The sequence below is a fragment of the Phoenix dactylifera genome, chromosome 3, assembly GCF_051530095.1.
Source record: "Phoenix dactylifera cultivar Ajwa chromosome 3, Ajwa_hap1_PhDact_Kaust_v1.1, whole genome shotgun sequence".
Taxonomy (NCBI): domain Eukaryota; kingdom Viridiplantae; phylum Streptophyta; class Magnoliopsida; order Arecales; family Arecaceae; genus Phoenix; species Phoenix dactylifera.
Window position 1 is genome coordinate 45,366,119 of NC_143192.1, and position 16,873 is coordinate 45,382,991.

At 38.9% G+C, this 16,873-nt stretch overlaps 3 protein-coding genes across 3 annotated transcripts; 2 read left to right on the forward strand and 1 right to left on the reverse strand.

Moving 5' to 3' along the window:
* The first annotated feature begins 1,672 nt into the window (after positions 1–1,672).
* On the forward strand, positions 1,673–2,571 carry LOC103708529 (21 kDa protein). The gene has a single exon (XM_008793488.5). It carries the CDS (start codon positions 1,761–1,763, stop codon positions 2,385–2,387), a length of 627 nt encoding a protein of 208 aa, XP_008791710.2. The 5' UTR covers positions 1,673–1,760; the 3' UTR covers positions 2,388–2,571.
* Positions 2,572–4,520: 1,949 nt separating this feature from the next.
* On the forward strand, positions 4,521–9,841 carry LOC103708509 (elongation factor G-2, chloroplastic). The gene is made up of 4 exons (XM_008793469.5): positions 4,521–4,874; positions 6,519–7,933; positions 8,502–9,014; positions 9,487–9,841. The coding sequence occupies exons 1-4, from the start codon at positions 4,637–4,639 to the stop codon at positions 9,652–9,654; spliced, it is 2,334 nt and encodes a 777-aa protein (XP_008791691.3). The 5' UTR covers positions 4,521–4,636; the 3' UTR covers positions 9,655–9,841.
* A 1,265-nt stretch (positions 9,842–11,106) lies between these two features.
* On the reverse strand, positions 11,107–15,749 carry LOC103708510 (jagunal-like protein). The gene is made up of 6 exons (XM_008793470.6): positions 15,434–15,749; positions 15,287–15,342; positions 13,718–13,841; positions 13,509–13,615; positions 11,425–11,494; positions 11,107–11,337 (listed from the first exon to the last, which is right to left on the reverse strand). Exons 1-6 carry the CDS (start codon positions 15,516–15,518, stop codon positions 11,261–11,263), a joined length of 519 nt encoding a protein of 172 aa, XP_008791692.3. The 5' UTR covers positions 15,519–15,749; the 3' UTR covers positions 11,107–11,260.
* Between the last annotated feature and the right edge of the window lie 1,124 nt (positions 15,750–16,873).

Sequence of the window (16,873 nt, forward strand, 5' to 3'; positions counted from 1 at the left end):
GTTGGATGGGTTGAAGCAATTTCTTTATTCTCCTCTATAGAATCATAAGGTTCACTAGAAATTCCTTAAGTAAATCATTGGGTGCGCATTTTCCTTGTATACCCTTTTACTTTCACTCTAGAACAATCTAGGAATTAGGAAAAACTAGAAATACATGAAATTAAATATTATGCGTTTAAATCAAAAAAAAGAAATTAAATATAATGTGTATTTATCTGAACATTATTGATTCCGGAGATCACATCCGTCAAATACTCTCTTTTATTGAATTAATCATGCACATTTAACCCACCAAATATAGCAGGAGGTCCACGAAATCTTTACGGTGCTCGTTGTATTAAGCAAGGATAAATTAAATTATCGTATTAACACACCCAGGTAAGCATTCTGATTATCGAAAACATGAGGACGCCCCGCAAAGTGGATGAGCGCTAGAGGGCATGTAGCGGAATCTGAAGCCCGTGAATCGCTGGGACGGATAGAGGCCGTGTTCATGGCTCCATCAGCGTCACGATGCATGCAAACCAAATTGCTCTCAAGTTGCATGGCTGTGGGTGTCAATGGACACATCATCCTAAGCGCCCTACCTTCATTAGCCTTATCAACTGCCAGGTCACACCTAATTGTCATTCATCCCAATGTTTTGTTTCTTATATATATATATATATATATATATATATATATATATATATATATATATATATATATATATAAGGAATTGAACCTTCCAGTTAAAAAAAGAAAGAAAGATAAAACCAATAATATGGTGCATTATTTATTTGTAATCTGTAAATTCTTGAATTAGTTTATGTATATTCATATAATTTGAGATGATCAGATAGTTCCCGATTTTGTTTGTCTATATTATTTTGGTCAGACAGAGAGATTAAGAATAATTTTAAAAATTAATAATTCTTTTTCTTTGGGTTGGAGGGAAGGAATAAGTCAGATGATATTGTTATACAGCCTGGAGCCACTAAACCGTGACCATGATATGAACAAAAGAAACATAAGTGGGTTACAGGGGCTGCACGCCCATGGTAGGAGCCACTAAGCTAGAGCATTTTGGAGTAAGACATGGATCCGGCCAAAGAGCTTTCGCAAGTTGGAGGAAGAGACACATATCGCACTTGCTGTGCTCTAAGCCACAAGCACTGCTCTTGGTCTCGGAGATGGATCTGCTTGCACGAAAGAAAGATGCCATTTTTCTCCGGAGGATGGGGCGGCAATAGAGAACTTCTGCCCTAATAAATGGCAAAAAATCCGCTGGCCAGGAAAGTCTCATGACTATGACTGAAGTGGTCGACAACATTTATCCACGTATTTTTGAAAATAATTAGTTACTTGCAACCGTTGTAGCAGCATGGTGGTTCTACTCCGCAATTTGATATCATTTTATAATAACTCAGTATCTCATCTAAAAAGATTAATCATAAGATCTTATTTAGATTTCTTGATTATATATTACTCAAAATCTATTTAATGAATAATTGATACGGGACAAAATACATGCCCAAGATCTCACGAGGACAACAGCACAATAGTGATTGCAGCTAAACTTTAGCCCAAATTATAGTAGTACATTCATGCAACCAATATCAAGTGGCGAGAGTTGTGGGAGCCACAAATGGACTACTAATGTAGCTATAAAATGGCACCATATTCCCACCTATATCCACTCGCAACTACTCATCATAAAGAATCTAGTCCCCTGCCCCTTCTCCCTTCCGTTCCCGCTATCTTCTTTCTTCCATAGAGCGATGGAAAACCATGTTAGTGCTGCTGCTTCTTCCTTCTTACTCGCCGGCCTGTTTGCTCTTCTATTCACTAGCTTTCATTGGAAAGCATGCGATGGAGCAAGAGTAGGTCCTCAAAAACCAACAAACACGGAGTTCATAAGAACCTCTTGCAGTGCCACGGAGTACCCCATCCTCTGTTTCGACTCTCTCTCATCCTACGCGAGCACGATCCAAAACAGCCCCATGAAACTAGCTGACGCCGCCTTGACGGTGAGCCTCTCCACCGCCCGGTCCACGTCCACCATGATGTCGAGGATGTCGGCAGCGGGAGGCATGAAACCTCGAGAGGCGGCTGCGGTGAGCGACTGCATGGAGAATTTGGGCGACTCGGTCGACGAGCTCCAGGAGTCTCTCGCAGAAATGGCGCACATGAGAGGCAAGAACATGGGCCTACAGATCAATGACATCCAGACTTGGGTGAGTGCCGCGCTCACCGATGACGACACCTGCATGGATGGGCTGGCCGCCAATGCCATGAACGGCGAGGTCAAGAATGCCGTAAGGGGCCACGTCGTTAACGTGGCGCAGCTCACAAGCAATGCCTTGGCGTTCATCAATGCGCTCTCGTCCACCCGGTCCTATCCTTGATCGCACGGATGCGACTATATATCCTATTTGGATTGTTGGATTAATTCTAGAAGTTAAAGATTGGTGTGTGCATGGATGTATAAATTTGAGACGGTCAAATGCTGCCATCTTCATTAGTGTGGTTTCAATTCAGTTGCTCGATATATATTTAAAAGAGAAAAAAAAACAAGCATTTCGATGGTGATGTTCATGTAATTTTGCAGCGATTCCTAAACTTTTCTCCTTTTTTTTTAAAAAAAAAGGTTTGAAAATGAAAGAAAAGTAATAAACCAGGGTTCGATATACTAGAGAAATCCTGTTCTTCTCGTCGTTGTCCTCTTCTTCTTGCATGAGTAGGCTCATGAGGAAGCCAAGCCAAGCGGAGAGTTAGGCTACTGAAAGGTTCAGTTCACTATACAAAAGAGGCGTCAAGTTTGAACCTAGCTCATGCTCATTTGACAGGACATGCTCAATTTTGGCTTCTTGGTGAATGGAACTTGAACAAGCATTTTATCAAGTTAAGTCGATCTCCTACTTGCTTTTGTAAATCTAAGGAGTTAAAGTCCAACTCTTCTATGATTTGAGCTTTAAAATGTTTGATTTGGCTCTTATTAGGTTGAAAAAAGAGCGCCCACATGAGCCTGTAATCTAGTCAAGCAAGAAAGGCTATCCATGGATAATAGCTCAGTTCGCTTGCAACCTTGCAAATGAACATGCAATCCGTCACTTGGTTAGCCATCAACAGTACGCGTGACAGGCCTTCAAATAATGATACTCTCGTGGCTTGTTTTACATTCTAATGCACATGAATACATAGCTATCATGTACAAATTGTGGATGCCCACAAGCATCACTAAACATTGCGTTAGTTGTGCTTGGCATCCCAATAATCAAACCTCCACTATGATATTTGGTTAGACTTCCCCTCAACTTACCTTCTTTTCTTTTTTTAGTACATCGACTACTTCCACTGTTTTCGCATGAGCACAGCCAGCTATATCACTAACAAGAAGACTACACAAAGCAGAAGAAAAATATTGCTGGGTCTAGAGAAATTCTCCAGAATGATGAGCAGCTAATGAGGCAATCCAATATGTAGTTTGGTTTGGCTCATGAAGTACATGTCTGGCCTGAATAGCACAGTACTCCCACAGCATCCGTCGTGTCGCCTAGAAGCGGGTGCTCTGCCGTTTCCCGCTCTTTCTATAAGTGCTTAATCAACGAAGTTGAGTCGCCTTGTAGGATGATGCAGCTAGCCTCTAGTACATGTCTCGCATAGAAGAGTCCCTCTCATGCTGCCCTAAGTTCCGCCCCAAATGCTGAAGCCTCGAAAGAAAGACGTCCCTCCGTAACAATCAGCCTAGAGTCGTGATCTCTGATCACTCAATTTACCTTCAACGTGCGGTTCAGTACCAGTGTTGCCAAGGCTAGTTTGCAAGTTTAAAGGCCTTTGCAGCAAGTTTCAAACACGCATAGCAAAAGAGCAGATCTCGACGATGATAAAACCTACAGCCCAAATGCCCAAGTTGGTGTCCAAACAAAACCACCTGATTATAATTAGTGTGCAAGTTCTCTGCATTCACCAGGGTCTTAGCGGCATTTACTATTAAGGAGGGTTCTCTATTTGTAGTTCATGATGGCATGCGGACCTCAACCACTAAAAATAAAGTTCGCCACTGTCATATCATGGAAGGAACGGAGACCACCCTGCATCAAAACAAAACTTGTTGACCGTTAACTTGTGGCCAATGACGACGAAACCTGTTGAAGCAAGTATAGCGAGTGGACCTGAACGGATGATAAAATACTAGCCGTCCAATCCCTTTATTGCGGATAGAATGCCTGGTGACGTGGATCCTTCGCCGCCCTTTCAACCAAGTACCCATTCCTACCCTTCCCCTCTTTCACAAGCCACTCAACAAATCACCATCCAATCACCCACTAAAATGTTAAACTTAAACCCCATCACGGAGAAATTTAGCTTAATCCCTGACCCAGCCAGCTAATCCTGACCACCCGGCTCGGCCCAACTCAGAAAATTACGATTAATCTCTGCCCAAGATTTCACGATCGGTCATGGCAGTATCGATATTTTAATGAATGCCTAGGCTAAACATGTAGCAGTTTTTACTTTTTTTTTAACTCTCTTCCTCCCCTCTCCTGTTTCAAATGGTAAGAGTGGCAGAACGAAGCGGTGAAGCGAGGGGAGGAGGGTAAGGGAGAGCGAGGGCAACGGAGAAAGGAAAGAGCGAACAAAAAAGAAAGAGAAAATGGCGGGGGAAACAGTTAGGATAACGGCTTCGGCGGCCTGTGGCTTCCATGGCTCCCGCCGTCCCCTCCCTCTTGCTTCCCATCGCTTCCTGGGGCCTCACTACTTGTTCACCTCCGGCCTCCGCCGAGCCTCCTCCTCCGACCTCTTCGGCGGCCTCCGCCTGAGGCCCAATTCGAACGCTTCGACGTTGCAGGAAAGGAGAAGGAAGCCCTCCGTCGTTGCCATGGCTGCCGATGGTCAGTCCTATACCCTGCTCCCCTTTCTCTTCTCAGTTTCTAGGAGTTGCTATGGTTTCTTGCCTTCTATTTCTCTTAAACTATAGTAAGTTGAAGATTGTGGGAGTCTTGGATAAAGATTTCTGGTGTCTGTATTTCACTAACCAACAGAAATGGTAGTTAAGATGCATGTACTGTGGAACGCATTCAGTATGTTTGTGTAAATGATTCAGAAGCAGAGTACTCACTGAGTAACAAATTTTTTTATGTCTTAAATTCTTCTTTAGTATTAGGAATCGAGGTGATGTTCCTATGTCCCCGGAAATTCTCGTGTAATAGTTGATGGAGAAAGGAAAAGTTTCGGAGAGTATTATTATTATTATTTTTAAACCAGAGCCTCTGCTTTGCTGGTTAACTTATCATCTCAACTGATACAGACTCAATGAAACCATCATCTTCCAATCCGAGAATTTAAACATTATTATGAATATTTTTTTATTAAACTGAAGCGAGATGAGCGGTTTGGACATGGAAAGGTCCAATACCTACCGCTAGACTTGCTACAAAATGGCTAGATAGCATGTCCATTCTTCTTCTCGAAGTTTGTTCAAGTTTATGATGGATAAAAGGCTGATGATATTCCCAAATCTGGCTGAAAAATCTGGAGAGTTGAATTAGGTTGATAGCCGGTAATGAGAAGCATGTTAAAGTATGAAATGGATCCAATTTGGTATTCGAGGTAGCATAGATGAAATTTGTGAGAGAATCTTGAAGTATATTTGGCGAATGAAGATCCATGTAGCCAACTCCAAATAGCAGGGCGATGCTCACCATTATAGCTTATGATGGTAAGTTGTTTTCCTCATAGTTACGAAACTAGCACACATTGTATGTGCTAACATGAAAAACTTCCCATATCTTGGTTGTTCATTCCTTTATTTATTCTTCAGATATAAGTTTTATCAGCCAATATTTTCCGGTACTGTATGTTAACAAGGTTCTGTCTATAAGGTTTATCCGAGGCTGGGCTTGCCTTCCACCTCAAAACAAGGTTCCTCCAAAATGCCTTGAAGAGAGGTTCATATCAGGCTTACGCACCTTGCACCTCATCTTATACTTTGTATGAGAAGCACTGGTAATTTCTAGTCAAGGGAAGGGTGAATCTTCTTTTCTATTTACCAGATCATGGCATTCGAGCCTAATTGTGGTAGAAAGTATTGCAGTACGTTAACCGAGTCTTGGACAATTGGCTTTGTGATGTGTAATTATTCCTACCAAGTTTGGAACCAACTTTATACATGACAGTTGTATTACTTCACCTGGTATATTCACAGCATTCTTTTTTTAAAAGATTTCTAACTTTTTCTGGATTATCTATGAGGCTTGTGCCGTATATCTTGAGTCTTATGCCTTATCTTATCAAAGATATGAAAGTTTCACTGAGCTATCTGCATATTTAGGTATTTTCCATGTCATAGATGCACATGGTACATGTGTGTGTCTATTTCACGATGCAAATAAAGACAGGTAAGAAAATATACTAAACGAATTAAATTGTTGGAAATTTTTTGTCTATGATTTTTAAGATGCCAAAAGTCATTTTTGAAAATAATAATTGTTTGTCTGGTATATAAGCGATACATTTTTTAAATGGTTTCTTGCCAGAGACGAAGCGAAAAGTACCGCTGAAGGATTACCGCAATATTGGAATTATGGCTCACATAGATGCAGGAAAAACTACTACCACAGAGCGGATTCTCTACTACACGGGAAGGAATTACAAGATTGGTGAGGTACATGATGGAACAGCTACAATGGATTGGATGGAACAGGAGCAAGAGAGAGGCATCACTATAACGTCTGCAGCAACTACCACCTTTTGGAACAATCACAGAATTAACATTATTGATACTCCTGGCCATGTTGATTTTACGCTTGAAGTGGAGCGTGCTCTCAGGGTCCTGGATGGTACTATATGCTTGTTTGACAGTGTCGCTGGGGTGGAGCCCCAGTCTGAAACTGTGTGGAGACAAGCCGATAAATATGGAGTCCCTAGAATATGCTTTGTTAATAAAATGGATCGCCTTGGGGCTAATTTTTTTAGAACTAGGGACATGATGGTGACAAACTTGGGTGCTAAACCTCTAGTTGTTCAATTGCCGGTGGGTGCAGAAGACAGCTTCCAAGGAGTTGTTGATCTGCTGAAAATGAAAGCTATTTTATGGACAGGGGAACAGTTAGGCGCGGAATTTGTATATGAAGACATACCAGCCGATCTTCAAGATTTGGCTCAAGAATACAGAACCCAGATGATAGAAACTATTGTGGAATTAGATGATAAAGCTATGGAAAACTATCTAGAAGGAATTGAACCGGATGAGCAAACTATGAAGAAATTAATTAGAAAAGGCACAATATCGAGTAGTTTTGTTCCAGTTTTATGTGGCTCGGCATTTAAAAACAAAGGTGTTCAACCATTGCTTGATGCTGTTGTTGATTACTTGCCTTCACCAATAGACTTGCCACCAATGAAGGGTTCTGATCAAGACAACCCAGAAATTACCATTGAAAGGCCTGCTAGTGATGACGAACCGTTTGCTGGTCTGGCTTTTAAGATTATGAGTGATCCATTTGTAGGCTCTCTTACATTTGTGAGGGTCTACTCGGGGAAGTTGAGTGCTGGTTCTTACGTTCTCAATGCAAACAAGGGAAAGAAAGAGCGAATTGGAAGACTTCTAGAGATGCATGCTAATAGTAGGGAAGACATCAAGTTAGCTTTGACGGGTGATATCATTGCTCTAGCAGGTTTGAAAGATACAATCACTGGTGAAACATTGTGTGATCCTGAGAAACCTATAGTGCTTGAACGAATGGACTTTCCAGATCCTGTTATCAAGGTTGCTATAGAACCCAAGACCAAGGCTGATGTTGATAAAATGGCAGTTGGATTAATTAAGCTTGCTCAAGAAGACCCATCCTTCCACTTCTCTAGAGACGAGGAAATCAACCAAACTGTTATTGAAGGAATGGGGGAGCTGCATCTTGAGATCATCGTCGACCGGCTGAAGAGGGAGTTCAAGGTTTGTACTCTAACTAATAATAACTATCTTGAGTCCTAAAAATCTTTTTACTTTTCTAGAAACATGTTCTTAAGCTTATAAATAAATGATCCTTTGTTCCATAATAAGAAGCTTTTGTTTGAGTTCACTCAATTTCGTTCTATCTTCTTCATGAGTTGTAATGGTTTTTTAAATGTTATACAAATTAATCCACATATTTATACTTTAAAATTATAGTACTGTCATATTAGATGACTTTGTAAGCAAAATATGGTAATCATATAAGAAATTAGTGTTCTTTAATCACTTCACTGGGACCTATCACTTGTAGCTAAGAAAATTTTAGTCGTGACAATTTTTGAGTGCATAATTAAACTTTCTGATTTGCATGTTCATGTGTGAATGCTGTTCTTGAATTCTGAAACCACGTTTAGTAGCTAAACTCACGCATGCTTTATCATTTTCTTATTGGATCTCCCTGTTTGGCTGGTGTATCCTTTTATTTTTCATGGATGTTTCTTTTCCTAGCTCTTCATTTTCCAAGTTTTGCCAGCCATGTTTTTCATCATGGATTCCACTGCATAAACAGGTCGAAGCAAATGTAGGTGCACCTCAGGTTAATTACCGTGAAAGCATATCAAGAGTCTCAGAAGTGCAATATATCCACAAGAAGCAGTCTGGTGGACAAGGGCAATTTGCAGACATTACAGTCAGATTCGAACCCTTGGAACCAGGAAGTGGTTATGAATTCAAGAGTGAAATAAAGGGAGGAGCAGTGCCAAAAGAATATATCCCAGGAGTAATGAAAGGGTTGGAAGAATGCATGAGCAATGGCGTGCTTGCTGGCTACCCGGTTGTCGATGTCCGAGCTGTATTGGTTGATGGTTCCTATCATGATGTTGATTCTAGTGTTCTGGCATTTCAACTAGCAGCCCGGGGTGCCTTCCGACAGGGAATGAAAAAAGCTGGCCCGAAAATGCTGGAACCTATAATGAAGGTTGAAGTAGTCACTCCAGAAGAGCATTTGGGTGACGTTATTGGTGACTTGAACTCTAGGAGAGGCCAGATCAATAATTTCGGTGATAAGCCAGGTGGTCTTAAGGTATGTTAAAAAGCACCATAATTTATCATCCTGTTTAGTGTGTCTTACTTTTTTTTCTGGTTATTGCTAAACCCCTGTAGCAGAAGGCAGCATGGTAGACTCCAAAACCTGAATTGGATGAACACTAGTTTGATTCTAGTTCTTTTATTATTAGTAATATTCTTCTTCATAACATTGATGAATATAATATAATCCTCTTTTTCAAGCAATCATCTCCAATAGGTCTATCCCACTTACTGATCAACTTCCCTATTTAGTATTTATATAACTAGTTCAGATGCTTACTGTTAATTCAAGGGGAAGAGGAAAACCGTAAACTAATTGTTCATCCAGGATTATGTTCATGCATTGCTCAGTTATTAAATTCTTTCATCTTGTAGGCGAACTTTTCGTTTCACTACTAAGTTGTGCTTGTTTGTTAATGCTCTTCAATAGGCATTCACTGGGTCCTTGCCAATACTTTCAAATGCAGGTTGTTGATGCCTTGGTGCCCCTGGCTGAAATGTTCCAATATGTAAGTACTCTTCGGGGAATGACGAAAGGGCGTGCATCTTACACAATGCAGCTTGCCAAGTTTGATGTAGTCCCACAGCATATCCAAAACCAGCTCTCTTCAAAACAGGAAGCAGTTGCAGCTTAATACAGTTGATTGCGGAATTCATGCAGATAAGCAAGGCTGTTGGAGCATGGAAAGTTTCAACCCTTAAGTTTGAGAGGAGAGAAAACATTTTGTACTTGTAATATTTATTGAAAATGTAATAAAGATATATAGACCCACAGTCATTATCTCGTAATTCATAAAGATTGTTAATTCATAATGAGGAAAATTGATGTTAATGCAGTCATGACATTCTTATTGCCGACACTTGGACAATAATCTTAGGGCTTCTCCTCACACTTCCCATCAGTTGATACATCTCAAAGACTTTTTCTTGGGACCAAACGACTGCAAATTAGCCACTTGTGAAGACCAAAGCAATAGTTTCTTAACTGTCAGAACAGTGACTAATCGCATTCGGCCAACTTTTATTCCTCAACCTCTGGCAAGTGCTTCTTTTTTGAAATTTTATGGAATAGTTTTAAAAATTGCAAATATTTTATACATAAACGGCATTCCTTGGCTATCAGCTCGGTGCTAAATTTACTCAAATCAGAATTATTGTTTCAACATGATTACATCCCTTTGTGAGCAAAAAATCGGTGGAAAAGAGCATGATTACATCTCGCCAGATATTCTCGATTTAGAACTTAATTGGAAAAATAATGCATTTTTCTCCATTTCTATATCAAGATGAGAATTTCTTTTTATATGTTTCATGGCTCTAACTCTGATGGTAGATAGTACAGACACGTGGATGCTTTGCATACCAAACCAATAATATGGGGTGTGTGCAAACTTTTATCTTATTGATCATCAGCCACCGATTGAATCAATATGCACGCTCGGTCAAGCGGGGGGACGCCTGCCTCATTGCCACTTGCCAATTGTCAATTGGCAACTGGCAAAATATTCTTTTGGCAAAGAGAATCGAGCCAGTGTCTCACGGCCAGTGTCTTGGATCTTAATTCCACGAAAAAGATGAGTCAAGAAGGCATTCTCATCTGAATTATAAACTAACAATCTTATTTACGGACTATATTACTACACCGTATGAACCTATTCCATCAGCCAAAAAGGTATCGAGTACAAATTAAATAGAGAAGTACATATAAGCCTTAATGTGCCGTCGGGTACCATCAAAAATCTAAATATCTTGCTTCTTACCAGAGCGAGTTTCAGGAAATGTGTATTGTGGTCGTGAAAAGCAGTGTGACTCGGCATGCATTTTGATGTGGTGCATGATGGGCTAGGCATATCAAAGCTGTTCCTTACCAACATTAATTTAATAAACCAGAACTTAATAAATCCATAAAATATTGGTTCAACCGTTCAAACTGTGTAATATTATTTTTTAAAAAAACAATACTGATGAATGGTGTGTCCTCAGTAGGAAGGGAATGTGAAGATATATTCATTAGGATAACACAGCTAGTTGCTTATGCTGTCGTTTAAGGAACAAAATTCAATTATAAAATTAAGCTGGAGGAAATCTTCACAGCACTAAATGGAGAAAACTCTCTCCAAAAAATACTCCTTTAGTATATTGGCAGATTTACTCTGCAAAAGTAACTAAACACTTCTTTTGATACAGCATGCCAATATGTAATTTCTAGATGAGTAAAGTACTGCAGCTAGCATTACAAACTTAGGAATCTCTCCTGGTAGACATGTTCTGCACCAGAGTGACCGTCGTGATGATGACAAATATTTGCAACACCATGCCTGGTAACAGCACAGAATGGCAAGAGTTCAATAGTAAGATTTGTCATCATATAACTCAAAGAATTCAAAGGGAATAGTTCAACTCACTCAGTAAAACATGCACAGCCTCAATGAGTTCATAAGTTGATATGGCTGAAATGTTGTGATTATGGACAACCTAATAACAATCAAGTAGTGTCAGAAGGATTAAATCATGTTATGAATTTCCTCCAAACAATTTGCTTTTCAAAAGGAGAAGTAATTTTATGCAAGTAATGAACCTTTTGAACCAGTAAACAGTGTTTAATTAGAAGCATGCGAATAAATGCCTAACCATGTTAAGGATACAGACTTGTTAAATTTGTAAACAAGATGCATCTTCTTCTTTTTTTTTTGAGGGTTAAGGAAGGTATTATCCACCAAAAATATTTAGGAAGAGGAAAGGTAAGAAAATTACATGAAGAAGAAGAAGAAGAAAGAAAATAGAAGAGAGGAGAGAAGAGAGGGGGAAAAAAGGAAATGAAGTAAATAAGATGCATCGCAATGTTCATATATAAAATATATCAAGTACCTGATACTGTTTAAGTAGGAGAGATGAAATCATCTAGATCATGTGGTATATTTGAAACACTAAAGCCGGTCTTTTTTCCACTAGCACCATATGTGGCTGGAGTTTACTTCTCAAAAAGTGAACTTTGCAATTCCAACTCATCAATTCCACAGCAGCTTATATTTTATGACTAATCTTTAAACCTTTATATGCAATGTAAATAGCATAATCATAATCATGCTATGTTGACTCTGATTGTTTTATGTTCTTTCCTATATATATAGGAAAGAGTAACGACCTAATTGACTCAGAGAAATATTCTTTCAGCATGAATTCAGATCGCGAGATACATTTTGGAGTCCTTTGAATTCACCTGTTTTTTCTGCAATGATATTTTAGAGGATTGTGTGGATCCTGTTTTCCACATTACATAGAACTCCTTAAAACTTGATTCTAGCACTTGCATCACTGGCATCCACACAAGTAAATTGATGCTGCCATTTTGAAACACCACCGGTTCCCATATTTTCTTTAATATGAACAATTTAAATGTTCATCATCAATAATCCTTCTATACATTTTTATTTTAAAAAAAGAATCTATATGCATACCTTGATGCTTGCTGAATGAAAGTTGCTGAATTGAACTTTAATCTAGAGTTTACATTGTTTATCAATTTTGTCAAAGTAAATTTAGTTAACATAAACAAAGAGGTGAAGGAGGTTTCTCTTCTTTCCAAAAGGTCCACAGCATCCAGTATGATACAAGTTAATTTGCATGCTTGCATCTGTGAAAACCAAAAAGGCAAAAATGGAAAATAGAAAACAACAAATTTCAAGTCCAAATTTGCTCATAGAAAAGTAAGTCATTCCATAGTTCTTCCCCTTCTTACACATAGTGCACTAGAACGCTTTGAGATTATGGAGTCTCAGTTTTGGATAAACCTGTGAAAGTATCAGCTATCAAACTATGCATGCAAGAGAACATGTCATTGCTCTTATATGATAGAATATCACAACTACCCTTTCGAAATGCAAATGAATTTAAATAAAAAAAACAAAAAAATTCTCGAAAGCTGCAGCTGAAACAAGATCCATGCGTGTATGCATTGACAAAAAGCAAGCTCCTTATCCATGATGTCTTTCTAGGGAAATTATTCTGACCTTAAGATAAGTTTGTGGATTTTAATAAGAAAGGAAATTCTAAAAAGTAACAGAACAAGGGAAATTTTGGCAAGTAATGATTGATGACATTTTCAAAGGGTAACAAGCACAAAGTAATGGAGAAGCTCGTGGTGAGCAAGGAAATAAGTGGGGTTATTACCTAGAGGAGTAGTTGGTAGGACCAGAGTCTAATGTGACATTTTTATAGGCATCTCAGTAGCATACTACATGGTTAAAACTTAAGTACTGGAGGTTGATGAATGATAAGTGGGTCTAAAACAGGTTGTTAAAAAGTGGAGATGGAGCTGAGTATGCTACAGAGAACAAGGTAAGACTATCAATAAAAGGAAGGAGAAAAGAAAGGATGAGAAAACAACACAATGTGGAAGATGTTAACATCTAGTTAGGCAGCAATCCCATATAGCTAGCATGAGCAAAATATTTGAATAAATAGCAATAGTGTAATGAGCCTTCTGTACCTTCAAAAATATTTCAGTTCTAACCATGCATGCAACGGCAAATGCAGTTGCAATGGATGACATGCTAGTGTAGAGTCTCAACAAATTAGCTCGGCTGCGCCTCCGTCCTATTCAAACACAAAATCTAACATAAGTTCGCCTTTACAGCTTTATGTCATCAACTACTGCAAAGCAATCGCTTCAAAAAATAATTAGATTTTATGGCATACCCAGTTCTCCAATTATAAGAGAAATGAAGCCAATAGTAATTGATAGGACAGCAAAACTGTTAACATCTTTTGCTTCTAATGCAGTCAGATACACCCATAAAGATCCAATCACTTGATTAACAGTCTGCAATTAACAGATCCAAAAATAAATAAAGAAATTCAAAAGCAGTTCTAAAGATGGGATTTTAAAGGCACATCACATATTAGAATAATAAATTTTATGAACTGGGTAAACAAGCAAATATAGAAAAGGTTAGATTAAATAGATCCTACCAGCTAAAACATGTAGAACCTACCGAAGGTTACTTATGTAACTGGAACTTTACTACAAAACTTAGGTCCTAAGCACACCAGACTGCAGTTCTAAGCCCTATGCAAGCCTATAACAAGGGCAGTTAGCTCAAGGCTGCGTGGCCATGGGCTGAAGCCAATGGAGATCATGCACTTGTGGTGAAGATGTGCCAGGTATAGTGCACTATATTGGGTGCCCAACATTAACCTGACTCCTATGTAATACTGATGATGTCCAGAACATAAGCCTGACTTATGTGATATTTATGATGCCCGTGACATAAACCTGGCTCTTATGTAATATTGATGCAAGTCATTTATGCAAATATTATAAAAAAAAGTCACAGAAAAGAAATGGCAATCGTAGGACAGCCTAAAAAATAAAATAATCAATTCCTAAGCAGAATAATGCATCATCGATGCTGGATATGGATAGCAATTTCGGATCTCTTAAATATCTATATCAACACTCCACAAAGCTATTCTTTAACTGCTGGTTAGATGTTTGTATAGCACATTTCAGCAGGTAAGACATGGCAGTTCATGAACTAGTTCTGTTTAGGTAGGGCATTGCAAGACATGGTAGTACACATATGCGAAACTATTCTATCCACCATAAAGACGGGACCATATCTCCTCACAATGTTGCAAACGTAGTTTCAACTGTTCAAAAAAGCAACTGTGATGCGTAACAGGTAAACCAGTTATCTTTTCCAGATTGCTCAAAGGATAACCTACAACAAACCAACATACTTGTCCTTTAGTGACCAACATACTTATCCATTCCCAAAACATAAGGGGTCTGTTACTGCTAAACTCCAGTATCCATTGAGATGCTAAGCCACAGGAATATCAACAACAGCCTAAATTATAAGTAATGGACATATGATACAAACAATAATTGCACATCAAGAATGAAACCCATGAGACCAAAAAGCAAGAAAGATTTATATCATAATAGTAGTATACTCATAGCCTACATTCCTACATGTAGCTCTAACCCTCTTTCTTATCCACCGACATCCACTTAGAAACTCCGTCATAGCATTAACGTTAACTAAATCATTAGATCTCAGATCTGAAGCGTCCAATTGCGGTATCAAGACATAACGAAAAGATACAAAAAGAAACATTTTAATTTTCTCAACCATTACATGGGATTGAAACTGCACGCATGTTAATGGTGATCTTCTGTCTCCCATATCAACGGGAGAGAATAAGTGGGAAAATAAGAGAAGAAATCAAGAAAGGGGGATTGTAGGGTTTAAAGAATGGAACCTGGGCCGCCATCAGAGCTCGAAGGCGAGACTTCCCTTTCGCAACCTTGGTGTATCCTGTGATCGGGAAAACAAAAAAAACATCGATCTCTCCTTTTTCTTTTTCTCCTTGGGAAAAACACAAAAGAGCAAGAGAGAAGAAACTTACTGGAATCGACGACCATGCGGTAGGAGAAATCGGAGCCATCGGTTCCCGACGGCCGCCCGGAGACCGCTATTTTCCTCTGTTGCATCAGAGCGGGAGTCTTTTTCTTCTCTCCTTTCCCTTCTTCTCTGGAATCGATCTATCGAACCCTTTTCCTCTTCGCTAGTTCACGCTCCGCTGGTATAAAGAATCGTCGCGGTGGCGTCAGTGATCGCTTTTGTTTTTTTTCCTGATCACCGGCACCGGCGACCGCTTGGGGCCTTCCGAAACGGGCCTCGAAGCAAAAGCCGAACCGCTTCAATTTTTTCTTTCTTTCTTCTTTTTTTCCCCTTTCTTCCCTCTTATCTGCTTTACTTTTTAGCCATTGGCTCGGACCGGGCGGTTCAAACCAGCTGATCTGGTGATGATTCCTGATACGGCAGCCATGGGCCCATGGCCATCTACATGGGTCAAACGCATGGCGATCTGCTTTACTTTTTACCTAATTTCTATTAATTTTTTGCATGTAACCTGAATGGGTCACGCATTTCTACATGGACTCTATTCACTTTAAACCCGATTACGTTCGAATTTGATGCTTAGTTCTTTGTTATTTTCTTAAATTCTAGTTTGATAACTCTTATGACAAAACTCATAACCGTGACAAATATAACATATGGGGCTACATATAATACACAGTGCCAATGTCATTATCGCAAAACACTGCAAGGAATTAGTGGGAAATGTTATTATTTCATGTTAAGTAATTGCCATGGATCTTCGATTGTTGTTTTTTGGTCATTGACAATATGTGATATAATTGCAATCTGATTTCATAGATTCCAAATTTTATGTTAATTGCAAATCTACCTAATTGCAGCAATCATATGCAGTCAGTCTTTGTGAAATAATAAAATGAAATTTTAAAATTTTTGGTTACATTTAAATTTATTTCATCGATGTTGTATGTATGATTGTTGCAAGTCAATTGCTTAAGTACTCATTATTTTCCGAGGTTCGACGCATTGCATAGAGATAGCGAAACTAGAAAAAGGATTTGACATGGTGGGCTAGGATAAATCTAGTAACAATTGATTTATTTTTTTAAAGAAGAAAGGATTAAAAGTGGGAAACCATAGGTGCATAAATAGGCCTAGCCTATCAGGCTCAGGAAATGCACCTCGACGTGCACCCACAAATAAATGGGGTTAAACTTTGGTTAACTCATATCAGCCTTAAATCTAAATCATAGCAAAGGTAGGTCCAAGTGACTGACGGTAACACTTGCTTATGCTCTACAGTCAAAAATTCACCCCGCCAGACATGCACAGTAAAACCTGAGGCTGTGGTTGGTATCGTTACTATTTTTTTTAAAAAAAAAATAGAAATAGAAAATCTATTTTGAATTTTTTTAGATTTTTTAGATAATATGTTTGATTCAGTCTCTCATTTTTTTAAACAATA